The sequence below is a fragment of the Ambystoma mexicanum genome, chromosome 8 (genome assembly GCF_040938575.1).
Source record: "Ambystoma mexicanum isolate Mex_15411 chromosome 8, UKY_AmexF1_1, whole genome shotgun sequence".
NCBI classification, from domain to species: Eukaryota; Metazoa; Chordata; class Amphibia; order Caudata; family Ambystomatidae; genus Ambystoma; species Ambystoma mexicanum.
Genome location: NC_090929.1, coordinates 1149785076 through 1149812212, shown reverse-complemented (window position 1 = coordinate 1149812212; position 27137 = coordinate 1149785076). Strand labels below are relative to the sequence as shown.

At 46.3% G+C, this 27137-nt stretch overlaps 1 protein-coding gene across 8 annotated transcripts in view; it reads right to left on the bottom strand.

Annotated features, from left to right (window-relative positions):
- The window catches only part of ANK3 (ankyrin 3), a 2768233-nt gene that overhangs the window by 435302 nt on the left and 2305794 nt on the right, over window positions 1-27137 (bottom strand). For all 8 annotated transcript variants that reach the window (XM_069611214.1, XM_069611216.1, XM_069611217.1 and 5 more), the window contains 2 exons: window positions 10852-11059; window positions 9097-9193 (listed from right to left, as the gene is read on the bottom strand). In XM_069611214.1, the coding sequence (XP_069467315.1) occupies window positions 9097-9193; window positions 10852-11059 (305 nt within the window). The remainder of the gene's footprint in view (window positions 1-9096; window positions 9194-10851; window positions 11060-27137) is intronic.

The following is a 27137-nucleotide window of genomic DNA, read 5'->3' as shown; positions in this document are numbered from 1 at the left end:
GCGGTCCACATAATTTCCCACTGCTCCGCTATCAATGTATGCCTTAATTGCATGCAAACTATCCGGTTGCTCTGGGTTTACGAGGACCATTGGCATTATGAAGTGCGAGGTCAAAGAACTGGTTTTTACGCTCGGCAAGCGGACCTCTACACTTGTCGGGCGAGGTCGTTTCACGGCTCAGGCTTTTCAGAACTCTTATCAGAAGCTCCCACTGTCTTCTTAGGTGGTTTCACCGGGCAATCTCGAAGAAAATGTCCTGAATTTCCACAATAGAGACATAGTTGCATTTGTCGTCTCCTATTGCGTTCTTTCTGGATTAGGGGACGCTTTACAACCCCAATTTGCATAGGTTCGACGGCTTCAACTCCTTTGGTGTGACTTTGAGGCTTAGGGAACACTCGTGTTTCAAACCTGGATCGATCCGCCTTTGTGTTTTGTAGTCTGTGATCCAATTGGACCAGCAAATCAATGTACTCTGAACAATCCTGAGGAGGATTCACTACCTGGGCAAGGACGTCTTTGAGTTCGCCACGCAAACCCTGTGAAAAAGCGTGATTCTTTTGTCCTCAGGCCATCTGGTTTCCACAATTAGCCTGTTGAATGATGCAATGTAGGCCAAAAGATCTTGATTGCCCTGTCGTAGGGAAAGGAGTTCGTTGTCCAGGGCCTGCCCCTGGGAATGCCTTGCAAAAAGTCTTTCCATATTTGCCTGGAAGGTCGGGAAATCACGAAGGATCGGGTCATCCTGTATAACCAGAGGGATCGACCAATCAGCGGCACTGCCGCTAAGATACGAAAGCACAAAGGCTACCTTAGTCCGGTCAGTCGGAAAAGCTGCAGGTCTACAAAGAAAGTGCAATGGGCATTGATTTATAAACACTGCAAACCTTTTAGGGTCACCAGAGAAGCGTTCAGGCGGTGCCAATGGCACATTTCCGGGTAGGTTGATTTGAACAGGATTGGCTGAAGCCTCTGGAATATAGCTCCCTCCTGAATTAGGTAGCGGGGTTTGCCCCGCTTGTGTCTGTAATAACTGTCTGGCGAGATCATCAGTTCGTTCTTTTGATATTATCAATTCCCTCCTAAGGGCATTCGTTTCCTGGCGGGCAGCATGAACTTCAGCTCTTAATTCCCCTAATAACTGGGCCAGTTGGTCTGTGCCGGAAGTTTCCATAGCGCCTGGGTAGGAGGTTATTGGTGGGCTTCGCGTTCTGTAACGCTCACCTGATTCCCACAGAGGCGCTGATCCCGGCTGGGCTGCTATCGTTTCTTCAATTGAGAAGCGTAGAGCTCAGACGACTCTCAGGACTGGGCTTCCTCTTATCGAATGTCTGACTTGCAGGGTAAGTTTTCTGCAGGTGGAAGAAAAAGGGTTAATCACCGTTTGATGGGATTCCTTCTCCCACCAATCGCCAGTTTCTCCCACAGCCTAGCTTTCTACTTGTCTCGGCGAGCTCTCACCTTAGGCGTATAAATGCTGAGCTCTCCATCCTGCGTCTGGTGCAGGGGTGCGTGGATTCCAGTTACGTCACTGGATGAGTTCAGTGTTGAGGCTCAAGTCTTTTGCGTCCTTAGTTGTGGCACCGGTGCTGGGATGCCGAAGAGCGATGCCGCTGTTACTGCACAAGCGGATGCCTGTAAGTATACTGTAGTCTTTAGGCTTTAAAAGATGGGCACCTCAATAATGTCCCTTTTCCTTTGTTTCAGGCCTCGGGATGCTGTGGGCGTAGTTTTCCGTTGCCGCTGCACGTGCCGATGCACGTAAGTATAATGTTCTCTGGCCGCTTTTAATGGCACCTCTAATAATGTCCTTTTTCTAGTTTTCAGGTGCCGGGATGCTGCGGGCTTTATATCCGTTGCCACTGCACGTGCCGATGCACGTAAGTATAATGATCGTTGGCCGCTTTTAATGGCACCTCTAATAATGTTCTTTTGCTAGTTTTCAGGTGCCGGGATGCTGCGGGCTTTATATCCGTTGCCACTGCACGTGCCGATGCACATAAGTATAATGATCGTTGGCCGCTTTTAATGGCACCTCTAATAATGTTCTTTTGCTAGTTTTCAGGTGCCGGGATGCTGCGGTTGATGCGGCCGCTTCTGCGCGTGCAAAAACTGGTAAGTTAAGATGAATGCGACTGCCTTCACCCGAACCCCTTTTTAATTATGTCCTATGCCTTTCAGGTGCAGAGAAGCTGCCGAAGAGAAGGCCGCGGTTAGCGCCGTTGCAATCACGGATGGATCAGGTAAGCGGGCGCGGCTGCGAGCGAGTTGCACTTTCTTAACCTTATGTTTATTCTTTGCAGGTTTTGCCGGTGACTGGATTCCAGGATCTGGTAAGTATTGTTCTGTGTCTTTCTTCATCCACAGGTTGCTGCGCGGAAGCTGAAGATGACTCTGGACCTGGAATGCAGGAGCCGACTCGGTGAGCGTCCTGCTGCTGCTGCAGAATAACGCAAAGCACGTGTTTTCCATCGGGCGTGGTTTAAATAGCAGAGAAGTGCTTCCAGTGTGTGTTCTTCCACCGGTTCCACCCAGGTAAGAAAAGAGTTCCTGAATGGAGGGAATAGTTCCTCCCAGCCCTGATGGCTGGGGACTTCAACCAGACTGGATTGTTCTGGGTAAATATGAAGCATGGTCTGCCTCAGGTAAGTCCACCCAAGCATTATTACACTGTTTATCAATATGAGCCCGGCGCCTATGGCGCCGGGACTGAAACCCTTCATGAGCCTGGCGCCAAAGGCACCAGGACACGGTCCAAAGAGCCCCTGTAGGGGTCTGCTGGGTCCGGAGTAGTGGAAGACGGGTCTGCTTCCGAGGACGCTGGGCCGGTCCTGGCCCCTCGGGAGTAGCGCCCATGACAAAGCCCACATCAGCTCAAACAACATTATCCATAAAAAAGACCTATCACCAACATTCCAAGTGTCTCCTAAATGATAGAGAATGTTATGGCCACCCATTTTCAGTGGATTATAGATGTTTACTAATGCCCATTTCCATTCCATTCGGGCACAGGTTTCTGAAACGAAAGCCTGGCTGCTGTGGTTGAGTAGAAGAGCTTCCCTCTGAACATGGTGGATATCTCAGAGTGATTTGACACTCTGAACTACAACATCCTCCTTCCCAGGTTGTTGTCTATTGTTCTCATGACCACCTACGAGGGTTACAAACCGTTCTGAAAACACAAAGCAGTGTTAATTTAACAGTTGGTCTATTTTACTCCACAGTGACTAAGGTTACTTGTGGAGTTCTTAAGGCATCTCTCTTTTCCTTGCTCCTTTTCACTTCTACCATATCTCGCTCTTTGACATCCTGGCTAAGTTCCTCAAACAATCCTAAGATTTTGTATGTAAAGGTATCTGAGACTGAGTGTGAACACAGAAACTAATGTGGAAAGCTACTTAAAGCACAACAACAAACCAAGCTCATCTTCATAGGGCTAAAAAAACAAAAAGACTGTCAATCACCCCTCCTGATACTTGACACAAGATCATCCTAGCCAGCAATACTATCCCTTTAAACACCAAAGTAAAATATGCAGAGGGCCCTAGGCTCCCGATTGAATAAGGTGATCAGCAATTACAAAATTAGAAAAGACTGATGCCTCGGCCTTCCTTAAAACATAAAAGCCTTAAGTGGGTGCCGCTATCAACTCAACTGCACCCCCCCCCCCACCCAATCCCTCTTTATGATCCCCAAACTTCTCCGGCAGAAGAAATCCTCTCATAGATTCCACAACGGGAAGACACACAAATATAAAAGGCTTTCCTTCAATTCAATGCCAGACGTCTCTGGAGCCATGGTTGATCCTAACCAACAGCACTACAGCAATGTATTACCTGAACAAACAGGGGGGCACTCACTCTCCAGGGCTATCCAAGCTGTACCAAAACATTTGGATACAGGCTCTCAAACACAAGATGTTTTTGTTGTCCCAACATGTTCCAGGGGAACTCAATCTTCTGGCAGATGTACTCAGTAGAGATTTTCCACTGCCAGAAGAATACGAATGGCGTCTGCACGAAGACATTGTGCCCAACGTCTTCGCAGAATGGGGTTTCCCAGAGATCGACCTGTTCTCTACTCAGGAGAACGCCCAATGCCAAGACTACGCCTCCAGGTACCCCCAGAACCGATCCAAGGGGAACAGTTTCTGGATAACTTGGTCGGGGAAATTTGTCTACGCTCCCCCCTACCCCCCGACTCCCCTTCTCACCAAGACAGTGCACAAGATGCACCAGGAACCAGTTATCATGATAGTGGTGGCTCCCATGTGGGCCCGCCAACCCTGGTTCGCTCACCTGATGGAAATGTCCCTCTCCCCACCAGTCAAGCTACCCCGCCCGTACAACATGTTGTCTCAGGACAGGGGCAGGGGGGGAGAACCTACACCCATGCCCACAAACTCTGAACTTAACGGCTTGGCTCCTGAGATCATAGAGTTTGGACACCTCCAACTCCTCACAGGTGCATGGACATACTCAGGGAAGCGAGAAAACCTAATACACGTTATTGCTATGCCAACAAATGGAAACATTTTGTCATCTGGTGCAATTCCAAGGGCGTCAATCCCTTCGATTGCTCACCCTCTCACATGTGCTGTATCTAACCCACCTGTTGGACACTGGGTTAGTATTCAATTCCCTAAAAGTTCATCTGGCTGCTTTGTCAGCCTACACCACATCACAACAAAAGGTATTGTGGTGGAAAATACCGGTGATTAAAGCCTTTATGGAAGGGGTTAAGAGGATTTATCCTCCCATCTCTCACCCAGCCCTGGCTGGGATCTGAATGTGGTTTTGACCAGGATCATGGGAGCTCCCTTTGAGCCTATGCATAAAGCAAGTCTGAAAGACCTGACTTATAAGACAGCCTTCCTAGTGGCTATCACTTCTATTAGAAGGGTTAGCGAACTACAGGCTCTTTGTTTTAGACCCCTTTGTTACAGTCCACAAAGGTAAGGTAGTTCTGCGCACACATCCCAGGTTTGCGCCTAAATTCATCTCGAAGTTCCATGTGAACCAATCAATCGAACTACCCACTTTGTTCCAGAACCCTACTAACATGGCCGAAAGAAGCCTTCACACACTAGACGTGCGCAGGGCAGTCATGTTTTACCTGGAAAGAACTAAACCACTAAGGAAGACTAAACAATTCTTTGTTTCAGTGGCAGCTGGTAGAGAAGGGGATCCCGTCTCTAAATCAGCTATCTCAAGGTGGATTGTCAAATGCATCACACTATGTTTCTCTCTTGCTAAGAGAGAACTGCCCTTCAAGCCTAGAGCGCACTCTACTCGAGGCACCCTGGCATCCATAGCATTCATTGCAAATGTTCCTCTTGAGTCCATTTGCAAAGCGGCAACCTGGAGTTCTGCTCACACCATTACAAAACACTATTGCCTAGACACTCATTCTAGTTCTGATTCTTAGGTGGGACAAGCAGTACTGTACCCCCAGAGCCTTGCCACAGATGCCTCCCAACAATTTGAGCACTGTAAAAGTGTTTAAATGGCGTTTTTTCGCGCACTCGGCGCTCCAGTATCCTTCCCCCTTCCTTCCTCACCCAATCCCACCTCCCAAACTCTCCCCCTGCGCCCTGATTGGCTACTTCCCTACATATCACAAACCCTCCCAGGGCAACAGCCCCACGGCTAAGGGCCCCAAGGCCAAGGGCGGCTCCTACAGTGGCGGCTCCAGAGAGTGTCTGCAAGTGTCCTCAAGGGGGAGCCAATGAAGCCAGCAACCAACAGACACCAACAAAACTATAAGTGTGGCATGGGTGAGGTGTAGAACAATTACTCTACTCCAGAAAACCCCTGCCACTCTACCTTACCTTTACATAGCATAACCTGCCATAGACTTACACCAGGCACACTTAGAGAGACTTCTGATCACCAGCCTAAATCTAATCATGGCCAGACTGTAAATATTGCCTTGCATTATATATTAATATACTTGCCAATGCTAACAAGTGCCACACCTAGAAAGAACTGCGAAGATTAACATGCGTCACATTTAGATGTTAGCATGTGCCACACTTAGTTGGAACTCTCAACCTTAGCTTGAGTCACATCTAGACAGGATTATGAATGTTAGCATGTGCCACACTCAGTTGGAACTCTCACCCTTAGCCTGCGTCACATCTAGACAGGATTATGAATGTTAGCATGTGCCACATTTAGTTGGAACTCTTACCCTTAGCCTGCGTCACATCTAGACAGAAATGTGAATGTTAGCATATGCCACACTCAGTTGGAACTCCTAACCTTAGCTTGCATCACATCTAGACAGGATCATGAATGTTAGCATGTGCCACTTAGTTGGAACTCTTAACCTTAGATTGCGTCAGAGCTATGAAGAAATGTGAATGTTAGCATGTGCCACATTTAGTTGGAAGTCTTACCCTTATCTTGCGTCGCATCCAGATACAAATGTGAATATTAGCATATGCCACACTTGATGGAATAGTGAATGATAGCAGGCCAGATCAAAAGCTGGATGTCAGACATGGAGCCTGTGGGCAGCATCCAGGATGAGATGCATACAAGGGCCAGAAGTCCAGAGATTGGGCTAGCACAGAGTCATCCAGAGAACGATTATCAGAGGTGGAATTTCAAAACATAGGGAAGTTGCAGAGCTGCTGGAATGTTCACTGATGCTTGGGTGTGTATGCGCACCCAGAAGGAGCGTTTAAGTGAGACCAGTGTGAAGAGACCCAAGCGAAGAAAGATTTGTGGATGTCAGCCAATGGAGAGACAGAGATCTGACGAGAAAGACAACAGATGGCGACTAGGTGTTCCATATGACAGCAAGTAGGTTGACAAGATAGACAAGAAGCTCAACACGAATGAATCCAGTGAGGAGCCCAGTGAGAGGACGAAGCACAGAAGCAGCATATACTGGCACTTGGAGATAAAGATCCTAGTGACATATGAGAAAGACACTGATCTGAGAAACATGGTCAGCACTGAAAGAACTGTTACTGGGAATTCAGTCAAAGAATAAGAGACCATTTCAGTGGCACACAAACAGGAAGGTACTAGGGAGTTTTGGACCACCTGACCTTTGTGAAAGATAACAACATGAAACTATATATCTTTTCTACCCCTTTTTTCTTCTCAGAGTTTTGCCACACTACAGAATTTAAAATACAGTGGTCCACTTCTTTTTCTGACTCGATAGGAGTCATATTGAATTAGGTGATGCCTGAATGGTAGCAGAACACATTTAATTCAAACTGGGCTGACTCTAAATGCGAACAGGGGCATCTGCTACCTTTTGGCAGTGGCCTAATGCCTTTCCTTATTTATTCCTGGAATAACCAATAAATGCGTGCTGACAAACACCCCCCATCCTCATACTAGTGCCAAAAGGGGTGAAGATGATTCACAGACCAGACTTCCAAGATCTGGAATGCTTGCACTATTGAATCCCCAAAGCACCCTGGCCATAACCAACATGAAAGTCATGTTCAACTCAATCCTGGTCTAATAAGCATGCAATTAGGTCAAGTGTGAAAAGAGATCCTCAAGGGTATTTAACACTATATGATTATGATCAATCAATAAATCAAAGGGTCAATTGTAAAGGGTACTGCATACAATCTTGCCTAACACTGGTGGCAGGTGGTGAGGATCTATTGTAGAGTTGTTAGAGTGTTTGCTTTACTTTTGTTCAACTAAAAACCTTCACATGGCTTTGCTCTACTAGAATAGCAATTGTAACATGCCTAATATCGAGAACTTCAAGCAGGAAGCCCTGATCATTCTAACAGTAGATCAACTGAAAGATATGTGTAGGATCAGGATTCTCTCTGTTAAAGGAAAGAAAAATTAATTGCTTGTTAGATCACCAAAGGTAGAATAGTAGGCCTGTAACTCCTACTAATTCAGAAAATGTGGAAAATGACAATAAGGATGATAATTCAGAGTCTGACTCTATTGTCTTAGAAGAGCCAGAGGAGGGAAAGGAGTCCCAGGATAGGAACCCCGCTATGATTCAGCCTGCCCTTTTGTCTCAACCTTTGTCCACTGGGACTTCATAAGGTCCAACACTGAGTCTAGAATATGTGTCTCTTGAAAAAAGTAGACGAATTGGAATTCAAAAGAATACAGGCTCAAGCTTAACCAAACATCAGGACATCAAACCAGGGAACTAGAAATGTAACATGCTCTTGAAATGAGAAAATGGTCTCTTGAAAATGGTTCTATCCCAGAGTCTTCTAGGTCTTCCAGCCCAAAGGGGCCTCGCCTGCCCAAAGAAGCAGTGAGTATGTATGATGCAAAACTTGATATTTTGGATTGGTTGAGTGCTTTTGAATACAATCATGGGATTCAGGGTCTCACAGGGAATCAGCCGATTCCTTGATTTTTGTCTAGGCTCCCCCAGGTTGCAACTGATGCTGTAATGGAGGTGGGGGAACTTGAAAGATTGGAGTATGAAAATGTGAAGCTAGCTTTGATAGCTAGATTTGGGAACACTCCTTCCCAGTAGCTTAAGAGGTTTAGGACCCTCAAAAAGACTGAGGGTACCCTTTGGGCTACCTGGGTGTGTGAATATTTGAAAATCGTAGATGGATGGGTTAAGGGTTACAGAGTGAAGGAATGAGAAATCTGTTTTTGTTGGAATCTATTTTTGATGCCTGCTCTCCCGAGCTGAGACAGCATTTGGCTGACTCAAACAAGATTGATCCCAAAAAGTTAGCAAGAGCAGCTGACTCATGGGTGGCCAACAGGGCGCACAAAAAGGAGGAGGGAAAGCAGCACAAAGGTGAGAATAAAGATAGTTCTAATTCCAACCACCCAGAAGAGGACCACAAAACACATAAGGGTAGATCCCATGGGAAACCTGGTAGGTTGTTTGACAGTTCACAAATACAGTGTCTCATAATTTTGCTGTGCTCACCATATGTGCATATTACACTCCTGCATACATAATCAGAATTCATTCTTCTTAAAGAATTGAAATTACTTAAGATTATAAACACATTCACAAACGGTTTCTGATCAGAAAGCTTTAGAAAAAAAATGAATGTCAATATTCATAGGATCTGCTTTTACATTTAAGGAAATTGATATTTGCATAATGCAATGTCATTACCTGGCGGAAACATTTGTTGTAAAAGAAACACAGTCATTTGTAAATGTCAATGGAGTCGTTCCTGTAATGTCTTCCCATTGAGCAGGTGAGGTTCCCCCTGAAAAGAAAGCACGTTTACTGCAGGCATATAATAAAAAGCATTTGGCATGCACTCAGAAGCATTTCAAAATGTTTAAACGATAACTGAAATGGGGACACAAAATCCAAAATGTGGCTTAATAGTAATCCGGTACCCAGGTGTGGTCTGTACTTTATCGAAAAAAGAACAGGGAAATATAGAAATGGTTGGTTGACTTGAGGTTGTAATTAAGGGTTTGGTTTGTGGCTGGAATCCATAACTGTGACAAACACATACAACCACAACCCAAAAGCAAAAGAGCAAAATGAGAACAGAACAAAACAAATACAATAAAAGATGCAAGCCAAGTGTGCAAGACAGGCAAAAAAGTAACATGAAACAACAATCCAAAAAAAGATATTCACAGATTCTTAGTTGTTGGTGAATATTTTTACAGCTAATTTACAATAAACTTATGTTTGGGGACGAGATTCTCATATACTTTGGCTTGACATTCCAAGTTAGTGAATGTTGGGGCATGTTAATTGCCCTGTGGATGTTTTATGAGCTCCTAGTTTTTTGAGAGTGTATACATCAACATAAAATGTTGGACCCAAAGTTTACACATTGTTGGTTGCTTGTGATATTTTATTTCTTTACCGGAAAAGATCTATTTTTATATTCTGTTTTTACTACAATTTACAGGATAAGCAATTCTAAGAATTTCTAGCAAGCATGATTGCCATATTGTGGAGGCTGGCCACTGGCCCACTATACAGGTTGTGGCGGGGAGATATGCAGCAATGGTCTGTGGCGGGATGCATAGAGTGGCATAGAGCATTGAGAAGAGGCCTCAGAGAGCCTATGACAAACTTGGAAGCTTGGAATCCTCTATTGCAATTGATTTTTTGTGATTCTGATGAGAACCCCACGCCCCTGAGGGATGCGTTCTGTCTGTACCACCGTCTGCGGTGGGGCTTGATCCTAATGGACGCCATGATGGGCACCATTTCTGCTTTCTTTCAAACTGTACCAACTCACTTTGCTCATACTCCTATATGTTGATGCTCCTCCTGTAAAGTGCTGTATTGCACGCCTGCCCTGTTATCAGTGTTTTATGTTCATACTGAGAAATGGTCAATGATGTATACTTGATGTTGCATATACACACCAATAAAGAGATTTTAAAAAAATATATCACTTATTATGTTGCAAAACTGACATAGGGATTGACTACTGACATGTATCCTAATCTCGAGTATGTAATTAATACTGCATTTGTTCGGAAAAAATATATGTGCATTGGAAAAATTGCAATTGCAAGAATACTAATTCACCAAATTACACGTTTCCCATATGGCACCACCCTAGGAACTGTCCCTACACACCCTGCCAGACAATAGGTGTAAAAATGCTCGCACTCTCAAACCATTTTTTAACAACACACTGTTAAATGGTGTGAAGCTTTGCTGCGTCCTGCCTTTTCTTACGAGCACAACACTCATGTTTCAGCTTTTCTACAATGTCACCTCTGAAAAAAGGTACCTTTTCTGATTTTATACACGTAAAATGAAATTACAAAAAATATATATGTACATCAACATGTTATATAAACACATGTATATACTTATAAGTATATATCCATTTGTTACTGTTTATAATTGTCTTCCTGCGTTTTAAAAACAAGTTTTACCAACCTGTTATGCTGCACAGCAATCGCAAGCTCGGTGTGTTGTCGCCTTTGTACCCATTGCTGAGTCCTTCACCTGAGGGGGGTGGCACAGGAATCGTCATAGTAATTGGTTTGTGAAACTTTCTTCTTCTTGGTTCCACGGTGACAATAGGACTAAACGTTGCTCTGTTTCCAAGAATTTTTTTGACCACCTCGTCTGGAATCGGTTGTGCCTGTCAACAAATGAGTAAAGTGTCTTTAGTTAAACTACAAAAGTATTAAGCGGTAAAGCAGTTTCTTCTGTCATAAAAGTTGGACAAGTGTGTTTTGTTGACCAATAGTATTATTTTCATACCATCACTTTAATATTTATTCACTCAACCTATTTAGGTTTGACATAGAGTAATGCATTATTTCAGCATTAATCTACCATGGGTATTGTTATTTTTAGTTTTGGCTGAAAGTTGTCAAAGCCAAATTTACCAAAGTATTCCATGTAAAATGGTACATGGATGGAAAGTAGTTCAAATTGTTGTCGAGCATTCACCCCCATCAGATAACCTGAGCACGTCAGGCTTGTCTTGGCATCTCTTCTCCTCTGCATATCCCCCAACTGCCTACGTGTGACTGTGTACATAGAATCATGAAATATTTTCACCATACAACAGCTAAAGCATAATCTGTCATATTCAAGAAATTGGATCCGGAATGGCCTCTCTTTGATTTCATCTAGATATGCAGATCCTTCTCTCGGACCTTGTGGATAAACTCAAAACCATCAATTTAAAACGTAATGTTCCTTTTATAGGATTTAGAAAACACATGTTTGACAAACATGCTATGTTTTATACTCCTGAGCAGCCAAACCTGATTATTGTAATGACAAGACAAATCTCTGTATATGTAACTTTGCATTTATAATGACTGGATTACAAGAGGTCCCTTTGCATTCGAATACCCGTTTATCAGGTTCTTTGACCAATCTGATTGGAGCAGCTACGCCTCCTTGATGAGAAAATTGGTCTATGGACCCGGCAAGACCTACCAGATCTCAAGTTAACATGCATTATTTAAAGTGTTAAAAACTCCCACTTAAAGGGGTACGGAAACAATGTACAGAATGAAAGCACTAACAACACAATAAAAAGTCAAACCAGAACAATTGCATAGAAAAGGCCATACAGCATGTCCGGAACAGGGATAATGTAGGTCTGCATCTTAGTGCAACGGATGATCATGCTAGAACTAGTAAACAGCACTCCAAAAGACACCGTACTCCAGCGCCACAAAGACCACCCATGGCAAAGGGAGGGTGTCATGGACAAGGGATCAACAGATGACTTGAAGCCAAGTTAGAAGGCTCCAGGGATTTGCTCCATCAAACAGAAAAGGGGATTAGGTTCAACTCTTAGGACCATGGTCATCAGTCCTTGCCGGTCTACCTGTTGCTTTAAAAGTCCCTTACAGTCAGAAAATGTTACTCACTGTTGTGACCATGTTACACTTACGTCAAAGGGAATGAGACTGGTGTGACCATGTTACTCTTATGTCAATAGGACCGGAGCCTGTTGCCAAGCAGCAGAAAATTAAAATGTCTTTGCCTTAGCGAACACAGGAGCGTGCATGGCAATTCCCTGCTCAGGTCTTCCCTCACATGCTTTACCTCGTCTGACTAGGAGGAACGGGAACTAAGGACTAATAGCATAGTAGTCACTATGGTCAACAACTTTTTCTTACTCTTAGCCCCCGTCTTTCTTCCTCCATACTTATGGGAGAAGCCTAAGAATCTCAACCCATGGGTGGTTAGAAGAGTAAGGATCTGGGATGTGAAGCATGGAACATGTGATGGGGGAATATGTGATTAGTTGCTCATCTCAGTACCTGGAATGGTCAGCGACAGGCATCCAGAGGAATGTTGTGGTTACTGTCCAGCACTCAAGCACCTTAATGTAATTAACTCTTAACAAGCAATGTTTGCAATGGAATCAACTCGCCAGTTAATGTTTTAACAGTTGAAAATGTAGTATTTGTTATTACCAACAAAATGAAACAAAAAGATATAACAAAAACTAAAAGAAGGGTAAAATTCTGCTGCTAAGAGATTTTGCATTATTGCCCAACCAAAAGTGATGTCAGGTCTAGAACTTGAATCAAGAGCATAGGGTCTGCAGAAGGTGCAAGGAGTGGCCCAGGTATCCACTTTTGCAAATTTCCTCTAAATGAATGTGTCTCTGAAAAAAAATGGATGTTAACCTAGGTCTTTTTTTTTTGGTCAAAATCTTTTTATTGAAACATCAAAAACTTTGAATTCCTTAATAAACAAGTCAGTGGCAATATTGATTCATTAAAACAAGACATCGGTCAGTCGCCCCATTGGCACCTGTCCATAGAATCAATTTCTGAAACTCAAAGTTTCATAAGGATCGGCGTTTGTCACTGTTCATTCAACTTCAATTAATTCATGGCAATGCATTAACATTTCATTTTAACATCTTTATAATTCTTGGTACTAAATCTGTTTCATAGATATCCTTTGGGGTATAGTATTACCGCTTTGCGTTGCATAGCTTACTTAGTTAGAAGGAAGAGAAGAAAGGTGAAAAAAAAAACAACATTCATTTAAGTTACCACCTTCATCAGAGTCACTGTTAGATTCAGTTTGATTCAGTTCAGATCACCCTCTTCCTCAATTTCATCCTTAGTTCCAAGTATTGTCTTCAGTGTCCCTCAGAATCCCTTTATTTGCTCTCAAACCAGTAGATCGTCCCCTTATTCCGAAGGTGTTCAGGGTTGAAGGAGGAATTTAACCAGTCTGGGTTGGAAGAACATGTGTTCCTTTTCCTCCACATGGTCTAGGAATGGACCCCAAATGTTCTGAAATTTGTCTGATCGGTTTTCCATGGCAGCCGTTAGTTTCTCTATTCCCAGAATGTCCCAGACTTTGACCCACCAGTGCGCAATGTGGGGGCCCTCCCGCTCTTTCCAGAATCGAGCGCGATTGAGAAAGGCCGCCATTAATAGCTGTGTGATTAGCCGCGCTCTGGGACCACATTGAGGGTAGGATCCATCGTCTGGGGTGTCGCCCAACACCATTATTAATGGGTGCAAGGGGAGAAGATATCCTTAATTTTGGACCTGATCTCTAGCCAGAAGGATTGAATGATCGGACAATGCCACCACATGTGCCCCAGATCCCCCTTAGCCCCACAACCATGCCAACAGTAATCTGGGTAGTCTATGTTTATTGCATGCAGTCTCTGTGGCATAAAGTACCATCGATAACATATCTTAAGGGCGCACTCCCTAATAGTTGTGCATCTAGAGGACCTATGTGCCCTGTCCCAAATTCTCCGCCATGATTCTGGAGCTATCTCTCTCCCTAGCTCCCCTTCACATGCTAACATGTAAGGCAGTTTTTCTTCCTCTGGGGCATTTTCTAGCAGACGGTAGTAGGTTGCCACTTTGTGTAAGCGTTGTCCCTCCGCGACAGTTATTTCTAGACCCGTGGGCTGCCTAGAGGCCGCTTTTTTCACAGTCGGGTTAGTGACCCAGTGTCTAAGTTGTATGTATCTGAATCTCTCCGTTTCAGGGAGGTTGAATTTTCCTTTACATTGGATAAACGTTAAGGGGTTATTATCAACATATAGCTCCTGTAGTCTCAAGGTCCCCGCTCCCGACCAGTAATGGTATGATCTAGGTTGTTGTCCTGGGGTGAACAATGGGTTCTGCGTAATCGGGGTCTCAATCCCGGGGCGATCCCTCTTAGAGTTATTTGCCTTTCCCAGCATCGGAGCGTGGAGCGCGTAGTTGGGAGAAGGGGTCTCCGGGAACCCTGTGCTTCCCGTGGTAGAAAGGGGAGGTGAGAAAGAGGACCCCCTGCAAACAACTGTTCAATGCCTTGCCATTTGGCGGGATCAATTTGAATTGCCCAGCTCAGAATGGGAGCAATTTGCGTTGCTCTGTAATATCTTAAAATCGAGGGTAGCCCTAGGCCTCCCAATTGTCTGCTTCTAGTGAGGAACCTGCGCTGTATTCTGGGTGTTTTACGCTGCCAAATAAATCTACCTATTTCTTTCTGCAAGTTGTGTAAATCTCGCTCCGGGATGTGAACTGGGAGCGCCTGAAATGTGTAAAGCATTCGGGGTAGTAAGGTCATTTTGATGGCTGTTACGCGCCCCAACCAAGATATCTCCTGAGGGGCCCATTTTAGTAGCGAATCCTTCGCCTCTTTTATCAAGGGAGGGATATTGGCTCTCACAAGTCCTGCATATGTTGGGGTTAAGTGCACCCCAAGGTACGTTATTTTGGAGTTCACCCAACTAAGAGAAAAGGTGCTCTGTAGGAAATTTAGCACCTCTGGTGTTTCAGAAAGATTCAGACCTTTTGACTTAGCCATATTTATTGTGAAGCCCGCTATCTGTGCAAACCTTCCCAGCAGTCTCATGAGCGGAGGGACCGAAGTCTGAGCCTCTCTCAGGAAACAAATCACGTCGTCCGCATATAACGCTACTTTGTGGTTTTGTGCTCCCACCTCGAACCCTTGAATTTCAGGATGAAGACGGATGTGTTGGGCTAAAGGTTCCATAGCTAAAGCGAAAACCAAAGGCGATAGGGGACATCCCTGCCTGGTCCCTTTACCAAGTCATATCTGTGGTGTCCAGTGGTCATTGACTCGTATTCGAGTAGAGGGGATCTGGAAGTTGGCCAAAACCAATTTGGAGAAATGTGGGCTGAAGCCAAACCCCTCCAGAACTAGACGCAGGTAGTCCCATGACATGCTGTCGAAGGCCCGGTGGGCGTCTAGGGAGAGGAATGAAAGGGAGCCTGGTATCTATTGCTCTGCGGGTGTTATCATGGGCCGATCGTCCCTGGATAAATCCCGTCTGGTCCCTGTATATTAGTGTAGGTAATATTTCTCCCAATCGCTGTGCTATGATTTTGCTAAACAATTTGGCGTCTGTATTGAGCAAAGCTATAGGCCGGTAGGAAGCACAATCTGCTGGGTCTTTTCCGGGTTTCAGAATTAGGGTTGTGGTAGATTCAGCCATAGATTGGGTGACAGATCCAGTTTCCCATAGGATGTTGAACAATTTTGTGAGGTGTGGTATGAGTTCCTTTGTGAATGTTTTGTAGAATTCGTTTGTGAATCCATCTGGGCCCGGAGCTTTGCCAATAGGGACAGTTTTGATGCCGAGTTCGAGTTCTTCCGTCGATATTGGGGCGTCTAAGACTTCTAATGAGGATTGAGGCAGCTGTGGAAGATCCGCCTTGGATATAAATTCTTTAACAGACCGCGGATCTCCCTTGTGTGAGCTCATATGTTCCCTAAAAAAGTCTTCTATAATGCAGCATTTGCGCTCCTCAGAGTATGTGCCTTTGCCTGATTTATCTCGCAGGAAATCTATTCTGTTTTGTTTAGTTTGCTTACCTAGTTTGGCTGCCAGTAGTTTGTTAGCTTTGTTTCCCTTTGTGTAAAAAAAACTGTTTGGTGCGCATCATATCCTATGCCACCTTTCCCATATGGTGCGCTTCCAGGGCCGTTTTCGCCACCCTCAGGTCCCTTAATGAGTGCCGGGAGGGTTTCTTCTTGTGCACTTCTTCAAGTCTGAGTACTTCCCCTTCTAATTGCTCTCTCAGTAGCCTCCAAGTTCTCACTCGTCGTGTTGCCTGTTCTATTAAATGGCCCCTGAGTACCACCTTACTCGCATCCCAAATTGTCCCCAGTCCACATCCCCCGTGTCATTCTCGCTAAAGTATGCTTCCATAGTTTCTCTAATGTGGGCACGGGTCAATGGGTCATCTAGCAGGAAGTCATTTAGCTTCCAAGCAGGTTTCATTGGCAGGACCGGCCTGAGGGGGTTATAGCCAGCAGGACCGGAGTGTGATCTGCTAGCGCTTCGGGAAGTATGTCCACCTTCAGCACATATTGGATCAGTGAGTCAGATATAAAGAACATGGCTAGACTTGAAAATCCCCCGTGTACTGCCGAAAAATGTGTGTAATCCCTTTCTTCCTGGTGGCAGTATCTCCATACCTCAATCAGGGAGTGGTCTTTCAACAGGGAGGTGCCTTAAAGTTGTTCCTATCATTTGCTGTTGGCGGTAAAGTTTTATTGACTAAAGGGTTGACCACAGCATTGAAGGCCCGTCCCTAAAATCACTTCTCCCTCAGCATGATCAGATACCGCTTTTGACACCTTCAAGAAGAATTGGTTTTGGTTATTATTGGAGGCATAAATGGAGATCAGTGTGACTTTACGGCCATCTAATATGGCGTTGATCAACAAGAATCTCCCCTCCTCATCTCGGACCACTCCCTGAGTTTTAAATGAGATCCCCTTGCGCACCAGGATGGCAACCCCTCGCTTTTTCATCCCGCTAGAGGCGAAAAATTTGGTGGGAGAGAGTTTATCGTTAAGGCGGAATTCATCCTCCGGTTGTAAATGGGTCTCTTGGAGGAACAGAAATGATGCGTCTAGGGATTTTAATCTGTGGAAGAGGGCTTTGCGTTTCAGGGGGGAGTTTAACCCTTGCACATTGAGTGAGAGGAATTTATAGCTAGAGGTTGCCATGGTGTAGTCGCACAGGATTTTGCCTTACGTAGCCTCTCTTGGTTAAATCTGACGAGGTGTAACTTTTGGGGTTGAACTTTGCAGTGCAACACGACTGAGTATTGTGGTAAATCAAAGCATAATGTCCCCCTACCAGCTTCAAGGCGGGGGTAAACACAAAAAAAACAGAAGAAGAGTTATAATAGAAACAGGTCATAACCAATGAACATGGTACCTTCCTCAAAATTTGCATTATCCTCAGTCCCCAAGGTAATTTAAACCTAATACGAAACATGTTGGGCGTCATCCATTCCGACGCCCAAGTCAACTTTCAAACAGAATTTTCAAGCCCGAACTCGAGTTAATCTAAACATGGGCTCAAGGGGATGGGGGTGGCGCATAAACGCCCAAGCTCCTCTTGGCCTGCAGTTGTGCTGTGGTAGTCTCATGTTGCTGCTTCATTTTTAAACATTTTAAACTTCCAGCGAGAAGTTCCCAGGTGCTCTTCAGGAGCAGAGAGAGATTTCCAAATTATCCAAAATTGCCCATCTCATGAATCCCATCACCTTCCCTGGGTGCTCATTAAAGCCCAGCAGGGTTCCGAAAGATGAGCATCTCTCCTCACAGAACCTTCAATCTCCCACCCTTGGACTATTCAAGTTCCTGCCCAGCTCTCTCCCTCTGATGATACTGGAGGTGAAGCCTCTTCCGGGGGTTCAGGTGTTTTCCCCGGATCGGATCCAAGGTTTGGGGTCGTGGAGTGCTTTGGTCGACGCCGGGACCTTCCCCACCTAGGTTTTGGTGGGATGCATAAGGCAGAGCCATTCTCTTCTTGGGATCGTGGATTGGGGGCACCATCCTCGGGTGGTGTCTCACCCATTATACCTTTCGCTTCCTCCTCTGAAGAGATTATGTGATGTTGGTTATGGCGTTCATACATCAACTTACATCGGAACCCCCAGCGGTAGTGGATTTTCCGGTCGCTCAGCCAGGATGTCACTTTCTGTAGTCGCCGTCTGCGTGCCAGTGTGTAAGGAGCTAGGTCTTGAAACAGTTGGATCTCCGTGCCCTGAAACCGTATTGAATCTGAATCCCTGGCTGGGCTGCAGCCAGGATCTCCTCCTTTTGGTGATAAAAGTGCACTCAAGTGAGTACATCTGGGATTAGGTTTTTCTTCATCTGGGCCGATGAGTACATCCGATGTGTTCTATCTAGCTTCAGGTCCTCGTTTGGTGGTAGCTCTAAGAGAGTTCTGAAGAATGTCTCTACGTAGTCAGCCAAGTCCCGATCAGGAATCTTCCGGGGGATCCCCCATAGGCGCACATTGTTTCTCCTTGATCTGTTTTCTAAGTCGGCCTGTTTTGCCCAAATCTCCTCAAGGTGCTCCTCAATGGCCTTTACTCTACCCGCTAATATTTCACTGTCATGAGATTGGACGCAGGTTACATTCTCTAGATCGTTGACTCTGGACTCCAGTCCCCCAAGGTGGGATGTAAGATCTGCCAGTGATTGGGCCAGGGAGTCCTTAGAGGTTTTGATCTCCTTTTTTATTTCTTGAGTGATGTCCTGTTTAAATTATTTAAACATTCCCTCCAGATCCTCCCTGGATACAGCCATGTTGGTGGACCGTTTCGGGGGTGGGAGCGGGTGAGTTTCGGTCGTAATGATACTTGTGTGGAGTGGGGCTCGGAGTTGTGGTTGTGGTTTTAAATAGGCCTGAATGCTACGTGACTTCTTTTTAGCTATTGGTTTGGGCATCACTTGCCAAAGTTGTCGATGTCAACTATTTGCCTTCACAGACAGAGCCTCCGGGTGCTTCCCAAGGGCAAGGCGTGCAGGGATTCCCAGCGTATGTTGTATTGTTCATAAGAGCCCTCCAGGGTGTATGAGGCTTGAATTATATATTGGGGTGTCTGTTTTCAGCCGTTGACGTTGCCCTCCAGAGTTCCCTTTTAGAATGTTGACGTTCCCATCAATCAGCCATCCCCCTCTTAGCTCCGGGGCTCCCGCGTTCATCTAGTCCCCATTTCTCTGTGGGCCTCTGGTATGTCTTTCTCAATTATCACGACGTGTATCTCTGGCACCGTAAGACCTCCCGTGCCGGCGAGGCAGCAAAAGCTCTCCTCTCCGCCACCAGGCCGCCCACCAGGCTCCAAGGCCAGCTGGCAGTGGGGGCAGAGCTTCCTCCCCTCCAACCCAGCACGCAGCGGCAGTCCTCACAGGCCGCTCACAGGCCGTCAGCTTCACGGCCCCCTCGGGGGCGGGGGAAGGGCAGGAAGGGACCCCTTCAGGCACCGTCTCCGACTATCCGCGCCACCCCGAACTGAGCACCCAGGGGTCGGCAGAGTCGGCGCCTAGTTGCAAATGGGCCCAGAGGGGGCACAGAACTCATCTCCCCTCCGGAAGTCTTCACCTTTCCGGACGCAGATCACCGGCCTCCGGGCCAGCTTTCGGAAGGGCAGTTTGGCGGCTCGCTGTCACCGCGCCGCTGCTTCACCTCTCCGGTATGTTTCCCACCCTGCGCCCACAGGGCGGGCGAAGCGGGCGCCTCTTTTCTGGCATGGCCGGGGTTCCTCGGGGATCGCTTTCCCCCAGCCACTCCTCCCCTCTCCGCCGGAGGTTCATCAGCTGCCGGAGATGCAGCGCAGGCTGACCGTGACAGCAACTCCGCTCCTCCTACCGATCGGAGGATCTCTTGCTGCTGCTTCTCTCCCAGCCCGCTCCACCAACTCCGCTTGCCCCGTGATCCCCCAGCGGGTCTCTCGATGTGTTGCATAGGACTCAGCGTGGTCCAGCGCAGGGCTCCTCGTTCCAGGGGCTACTCCGGGTGGCGCGTGCCGCCATTTTGGGATGTCTCTCCGGCCAGCCTTTTCACTCAAAATAAGGCTCCGGGTAAAGCGTTCGGGGGATCCGAGTTCAGCAAGAGTCGCACCACCTTTTTGTCTTCATTTTCTCATGCTCTTCGGGCGAAAAATCTCCCATTATAAGGAGGAAATTGAGTTGACTTGGGCGCTGTGGCATGGAGCTCACGGGAAGCACGACCGCATGGCGTGCTGCCTAGCCACGCCCCTGATAATAATCAACCTAGCTCTTAATAAGCGTGCATGAAGGTCCTCTGGAGTGGTCTTTCTCTTTATCCTAGAGGCATTTAAGATGGTGGTTACGAGCCAGCAGGCTATTGGCGCTTTTGTTTCTGTTGAACTTGGAAAGGAACCTTCAAATGTTACTAAGGGCTTTGTGTATTTCCTAATCCTCTGTGTTCATTCAAGGTACAATTTCAGAGACCACAGCACATCCACGGAATGTAGCACTCTGCCTCTGTGGCAGAAATAGACAAGAAAAACAGACTACAAAATCTCTTGGTTGATATGATATTTGTCACTTTCATTGGAAGGAAGGACGAGTCGTAATCACAACTTTTTCTCTGTGGAAGATCAAAAGGGTTCTTTTGAGCATAGGGTCGCAGCTCAGAAGTACTGTAGGCTGACTTAATGCTCATTAGGAATGCTGCCTTAAGGGTGATCCATCACAGGTTAAAGGAGGCCATAGGGTCAAAAGATTGCTGCATTAACACTATCAGTTCGATGTTCAAGTCCGATGGAGAGTGGGGCCTCCTTTTTTGGCAAAAAAGCCTCACAGCCCATTCAAGTGCCTTCAGACACTGGGGTTTGAGAAAGAGATGATTGTAATCTTGCATTAAAGTAAGCCCAAATGGAAGCTAGTGAAGGTATGCAAGTATCAACAGACTCCCTTGTCTTGGTTAAGCGATTATTGAAAGAACACGTGCCATCAGTTGACACTTCCAGTTGGTGTATGACCTTGCCTAGGTACCAATGACATAATAAGGTCCATTTGTTAATGTGCTACAACCGGGAAGATTTCTGTCTTGCCCCTCTAGAACTATCCCCTCCCTTTCTGCACCCCTCTCCCTCACCTTTTGTTTTCTCCAGCTCTACCAGAAATGTCATCAGGCCTAGTACGGTAGTCGCCTGTCTGTTTCCATTTCCTTCCAACTCTCCCCCCCTCCCTTCCTTATCTATGCCTTAGCTTTTGCACTATCTGAAATGTCGTCAGGCCGAGTACAATGGTTAATTTAACATCCTTACTGTTCATGGCCTGTAAGAATGTTCATTGTATTTTCCTTTGTTCACTCGTTTTTTTCCTTGAATCGCTTTGAAACACATTGTGTATAGGCGCTATATAAATAAACTATCATATCATATCAACCTGGAAGATTTCTTTCTTGCGGCTTTGATGTCTAAGTTGCTATCTAAAACACCTTACTCTCCCTACGCTAAGTTCTCCGGGAATATGCTGCTAAGAAAGGTCTTCTGTGCTGGAGGGATGGTTCTGCACCTCTCCCCTCAATCAGAGAGTAGGTCCGTCTGTAAGGAGATGAGTCAGAGCGGTCGGCTCTTCGGTTTCTGGATGTCTGAGACCCAAATCCTCCTCAGCAACTGGGCGTTATCAGGATGAGGAGGAGGAGGAGGAGCCTGCAGTACCCTTCAGTTTGTGCAATAACTTTGTCAACATGGGGAGGAGGAGGAATGCAGAATGGGTCCAACTGTCCCAATGCACAAGAAAGACAACACCCAGAGAAGTATGAATGGGACAGTTCTTGTTTTACTTGTTTGCCGAAAAAAAGATCCAAAAGTGGACTTCCCTACATATCGAAAATGTATTTCAGGACCTTCCTGTAAAGTCCCTATTCATATGGAGCATAAGATTGTCGCCTCAGGGAATCCACCCTCATTTTCTTTTCCCCTGTCACATGGGAAACTATAGGTGAAAATGAGTGATTCAGACACCAATCCTAGATCTCCACGGCCAGGTGACAAGGGGGCGGGACTCGGTTACCCATCTTTCTGTGCATGTAGAATATGGTCAATGCATTGCTCCTCTAAATTAAGGCTTTCATTGCCAAAAAGATCACCTTGTGTGCCAGATAGCTGATGTGATGGATATACTCCTCGGAATCACAGAGGTTGCATATCCCTCAGTGGGACAAAACCACTCCCCAATCATTACTGATGAGTCCGTAGACAGGCTTTTCATAGTAAGCATCAGGGAGAAAGTGAGGTAGCCAGAAAGGTTACTCTCATCCATCCACCAGAGTAAGTCCATGTGAATCTCTGTGGAAAAGGTAATTCACTCTGATTAAGGCAGACTGCCCTGTGACCAACGGGTGTCGAGCTGAAGTTGGGTGCGCCTCATGTTCACACTCCTACGTGGTATCCCATGGACACATGAAGTTATAAGACGCGGGAGCTTTTGGAATCTGAGCATTGAGATCATTATTTTCAGGAATCCAGTTGGCGGACATACTGACTCAAAGAGGGAAGGCTTTGCCCGCAGATTAGCCAGTTGTCCATGTATGGGTAAATGTGAATACCATGGAGATACAAATTAGACTTTAACAAGTCCTTTACCTTGGTTAACACTCTTGAGGCAGAATTCAACCAAACAGGTATAAAGAAACTTGTTCTGATATTGGGTGTCCATTATGGAAAAATTTCTGTGGGGCTCCCAATTATAGATGTGGCAGGTGCAAGTGGATCTAGGTCACATGGCCTAAGCCACACCCACCTTCTTATCCCTGCCTCTTTCTTTCTACTCTCAACTCTTACATCACGGGTGTCTCTTGCCCAGGATTCCCATGTGAAGGGCAGATGAAGAAATTCCTGTTTGGACCGGGAGGACCCATGGTCCGAACCCCTACTCAGACAACAGGTAAGTACGTGCCGACATGTGTATTCTCCCTCCGTCCCCACAGGCCACCCACACCATCACCAGGCCAGGTCAACAACATCGCCCCTCCTCTAAGGCATGAGCTCTGCAATGCAGCAACCTCACCTACCTCAGCCACAAGCCAATTAGCACCCCCCACCAACGTCCACAAAACGGAAGTTGATGCTTGCCAAAATCCGCTCAGCTATCATTCATGTAGCAGGCATCACCGACCTCATTACTACACACGACCTTGACACCATCTTCATCACTGAGACCTGGCCGACACCCACCTCCACCCACATTCTACACATCTTTGTCCCCGATGGCTACAACATCCAGAACAGAGACCGGCAGAGGTCTCGCAGTCATCCACAAGACCACGTGGCCCTGCATCAGACTTGATGTAAACAACATTGGCTCCTTCAAAGTCCTCTCCTGTCACTTCCCGCTCTCCCCGACGGACACAGTCACTTTCCATCTCATCTACAGACCACCCAACACTGCCTTCATCAGAGACTTAACCGACCTGATAACCAACATCGTCCTAGGGGACTTCAACCTTCCAGGCAACAAGGCCACCAAACCGATGAAGGAAGCTCTCCTTGGCCTTCTCAACACCCTTGGCCTCAGACAGCACACGAAAGACCCAACACACGAGAAAGGTAACATCCTTGACCTAATGATCACTGCACTGTCTTCCCTCCACTACAGCTCTCCTCTCCCGCTTGATTGGTCTCACCACCTAGCCGTGCCTTTCAACATTCTGCACACCACCGCAGTCAAGCACTCCCAGCAGAAGCCCATCAGACAAACCTTCAGGTCCATGAAGAACTTCCCCTGGTGGAAGACCTCACGGAAGGCCTTGCCAACCCCCACCTTACATGGACCGAACAACCCCAAACGAACTGCGACTCTCTACTGGAAGCACTCAATGCCACCCTCTCAGCCTCCATCGACATTCGAGAGCCTCTGAAACAATGCACCTGTAAACCGAAACATTCAGCACACTGGTACATTCAAGAACTCAACCTCAGCAAAAAAGAGTAATCAAGAAACAAGAGACAACCAGGTGCGCGCTCCAGGACCACATTCAACCTGGCTCTCCCTCAAGGAACTCCAAGCAACCCGCCAACAACTAATCAACACAGCTAAGGCCTCTTACTATCAGAATACCGTAGCAGAAGCTGACAACCAAAACAGGGCACTCTTCAAAGCGGTCAAGCACTGTGTCAACCCACTCCCCGACCCTGTCATACCACACTCGCATCAAATCCACCACGTCAACACCTTCATTGACGAAATCAGCAAGATTCACCATCACTCCTTGTGAAATATCCACTCCCTGGACAACATTCAAGACACTCTCGACAGAGGACCTGGTAGAAACTCTAGTCGCCCTCAAAGCCACACCGTAAACAGACAACATCCTCCCAGCATCCATCTTCAAGACCCTCCCCACAAAAGCTCTCCTTCCATCCCTGGAGATCATCAACAGCTCCCTAAACTCAAGGCACCATACCATCGACCCTAAAAACAGGACAAACCCTCCCTCTACTAAAGAAACCCACTGTGGATCCCGACTATCGCACCACACCCATTTCCCTTCAAAGGTAAGATCATCGAGAAAGTGGTAGCTGCACAACTGCAGCAACACATTGACACCAACAATCTCCTCCAAACTTGCCAATCCGGGTTCAGACCCAGATGCAGCATGGAGAGAGCAACCATGCAGGTGGTCGACGATAGCCCCAACATCCTTGATGACGGCCACCCCTGCCTCCTGGTTGTACTCGACCCCTCGGCCTCTTTCCACATAGTAGACCACCAAGTGCTTACAGACACCCTACATTGGCGCATGAGATCAGCAAGCTTGTCCTAAACTGGTTAAGTCCTACCTCGCCAACCGCCAGCAGTTTGTTCAGATGGTCTTCTATAGATCACCAATGCTGGTGGAGTCTCGCAAACTCTACCCAGTGATCTTCAATCTATCCATGGAGCCACTGGGAGCCCTCCTAGCCACACACAACATCCACCAATAAGCCAACAACACACAACTATACCTCAGGCTCAATACCATCAAGACATCCATAGGCTCAAAACCTGCCTCTCGCTGATCCAGTCTTGGATGGCCAGCGCATACTTGAGGCTCAACCCCTCCAAGACCGAATTGCTACTCCTCACCAACCACACTGAACACCCAGACATACAGACCTCGCTATCAAGAGTGAACACTGAGGGCTTCAAACCCAAGCTCACCTCCTGTGCCAAGTCCCTCGGGTTCCAATCACCTCTCCTTCAAGACACGAATAGCTAAGAAAACTCAAACAGCTTTGTATCAGCTCTCCCTCCTGCGGAAAGTTGAGACCTTCCTCCCTCCGGACAGCTTTAGATTATCTGTTCAAGCACTGGTCCTAACACACCTGGATGGGGGCAATGCACTTGAAGGCCTTGCCTGCCGTATATCTGTTCTGTTACCTCTGAAAAGCGCTCTTTTAAGTATCTGTATTGTTGTATACCTCTTTAAATCACTCTGTTGCTTCTCGAAGATAGGTCAGCGCTCAATAAATACAATAATAATAACAAACATCTTGTAGATCTAGCATCCATAGCCAATACCCTTCCATCAGGAGAGAATGTGTGCCGGTGTGAACATCTCAAATCTCTCCTTGGGAAAAAAAGGTTGTGGATGAACCTTCAGCCTGCTTTGTTCTGCTTGGGCAGCACAAAGAAGGAGAGGTAGCCATGACCCGCCTGATCATGTGAGATCTACTCTACTGCATCCAGCTTCACTAACTTATGAAGACCCTCCAGAAGATTAGATTAACATTGTTGGGTAAGGAGGAGGGCACCAACAGGGATTGTGGAAGTGGGACCCTGTAACCAGAGTATACAACAGAGAGTAGCCTACAGTGTGGCGTCATTTTCCTCCAGGATGTCAAACAAAGCAAAATTATTTCTCCAAGTGGTGTGGAATGCTGTTGGGCCTACATATGCTCTAACCTTAGGCGTTTCACTCTAAGTCACAGTCACGCCAAAAAAAACCTTAGTCATTTTATGCCTCTTCTTAGGCAATGCATTGGCAGATGGACCATACCTATGTCTGTTCTGAGAACTAGCTAAGAACCATCTGAAGTCTCTGTAACAAATGCTTGGAACCTTCTGTTGGAAGGAGAAACAAGCCTTTGCGCTCGGTTTGGAGGTGGCATAACAATTCTTGGCCGTATGTGTGTCTTCTCATTGCGTTCCTTGGCCATGGAGGGTGGAAAGGACAGATCCATCAAATCTTAGTAATCTTACTTTCTCTCTTGCACTTCTTGCAGTAGCTTTGTGCTTTTATCGAAGCCGTCCTGCTTATATCGAGACCTAGGCACATGTCTCTCGCCCTTGTGTTCTGTGCAAATGCTTATAGCTCGCCTAGGTGTGCCAGACGTGTTACATTCACTCGCCACTATGGTCTGCAGGTAAATCCTCCATCTCTCTCCAGGGTTTGCTGTTGCAGGCTGCCAGGATGTAATCGGAATTGATCTGGCACAGATGGAAGGCCTTATTGCTAAATATTTTGTTGCCCATGGGATCCACTGCGCTTTCCTCCCTACCCGACGTAGAGGTGGGAGGCAGTGTTAGATACGTTTTTCTGAAGTCCAATTGCTGTGGGACTTCACAAGACATCTCTTGGTATTAGGGACACAACTCTTAATATAGGCCTGTACTACACAGGTTGGTAGAGTGGCTGAGCAGACAGGCTTCTCTTAGGAGGTGTAATGTGAGCTGTAAAGCAGCACCTTGAAATCAGTAAACAAAAGGATTCTAGTAAACTCTTATACACTTAAAGTTATATAAATATTTGTATTTATATATACACAAGGCACTTTAGTTAATCTAAAAACACAGCAACTAACAGTAACATTCAATGAAAAATTGAATAATAATTATACCGGAAACAATAATGCAGGTGAGAAACCTTTCTATGCTTTACATAACGCCCTAAGAGCGGCCCTTAGCATCCCTAAGAAAGCCCATATTTCCGAAAC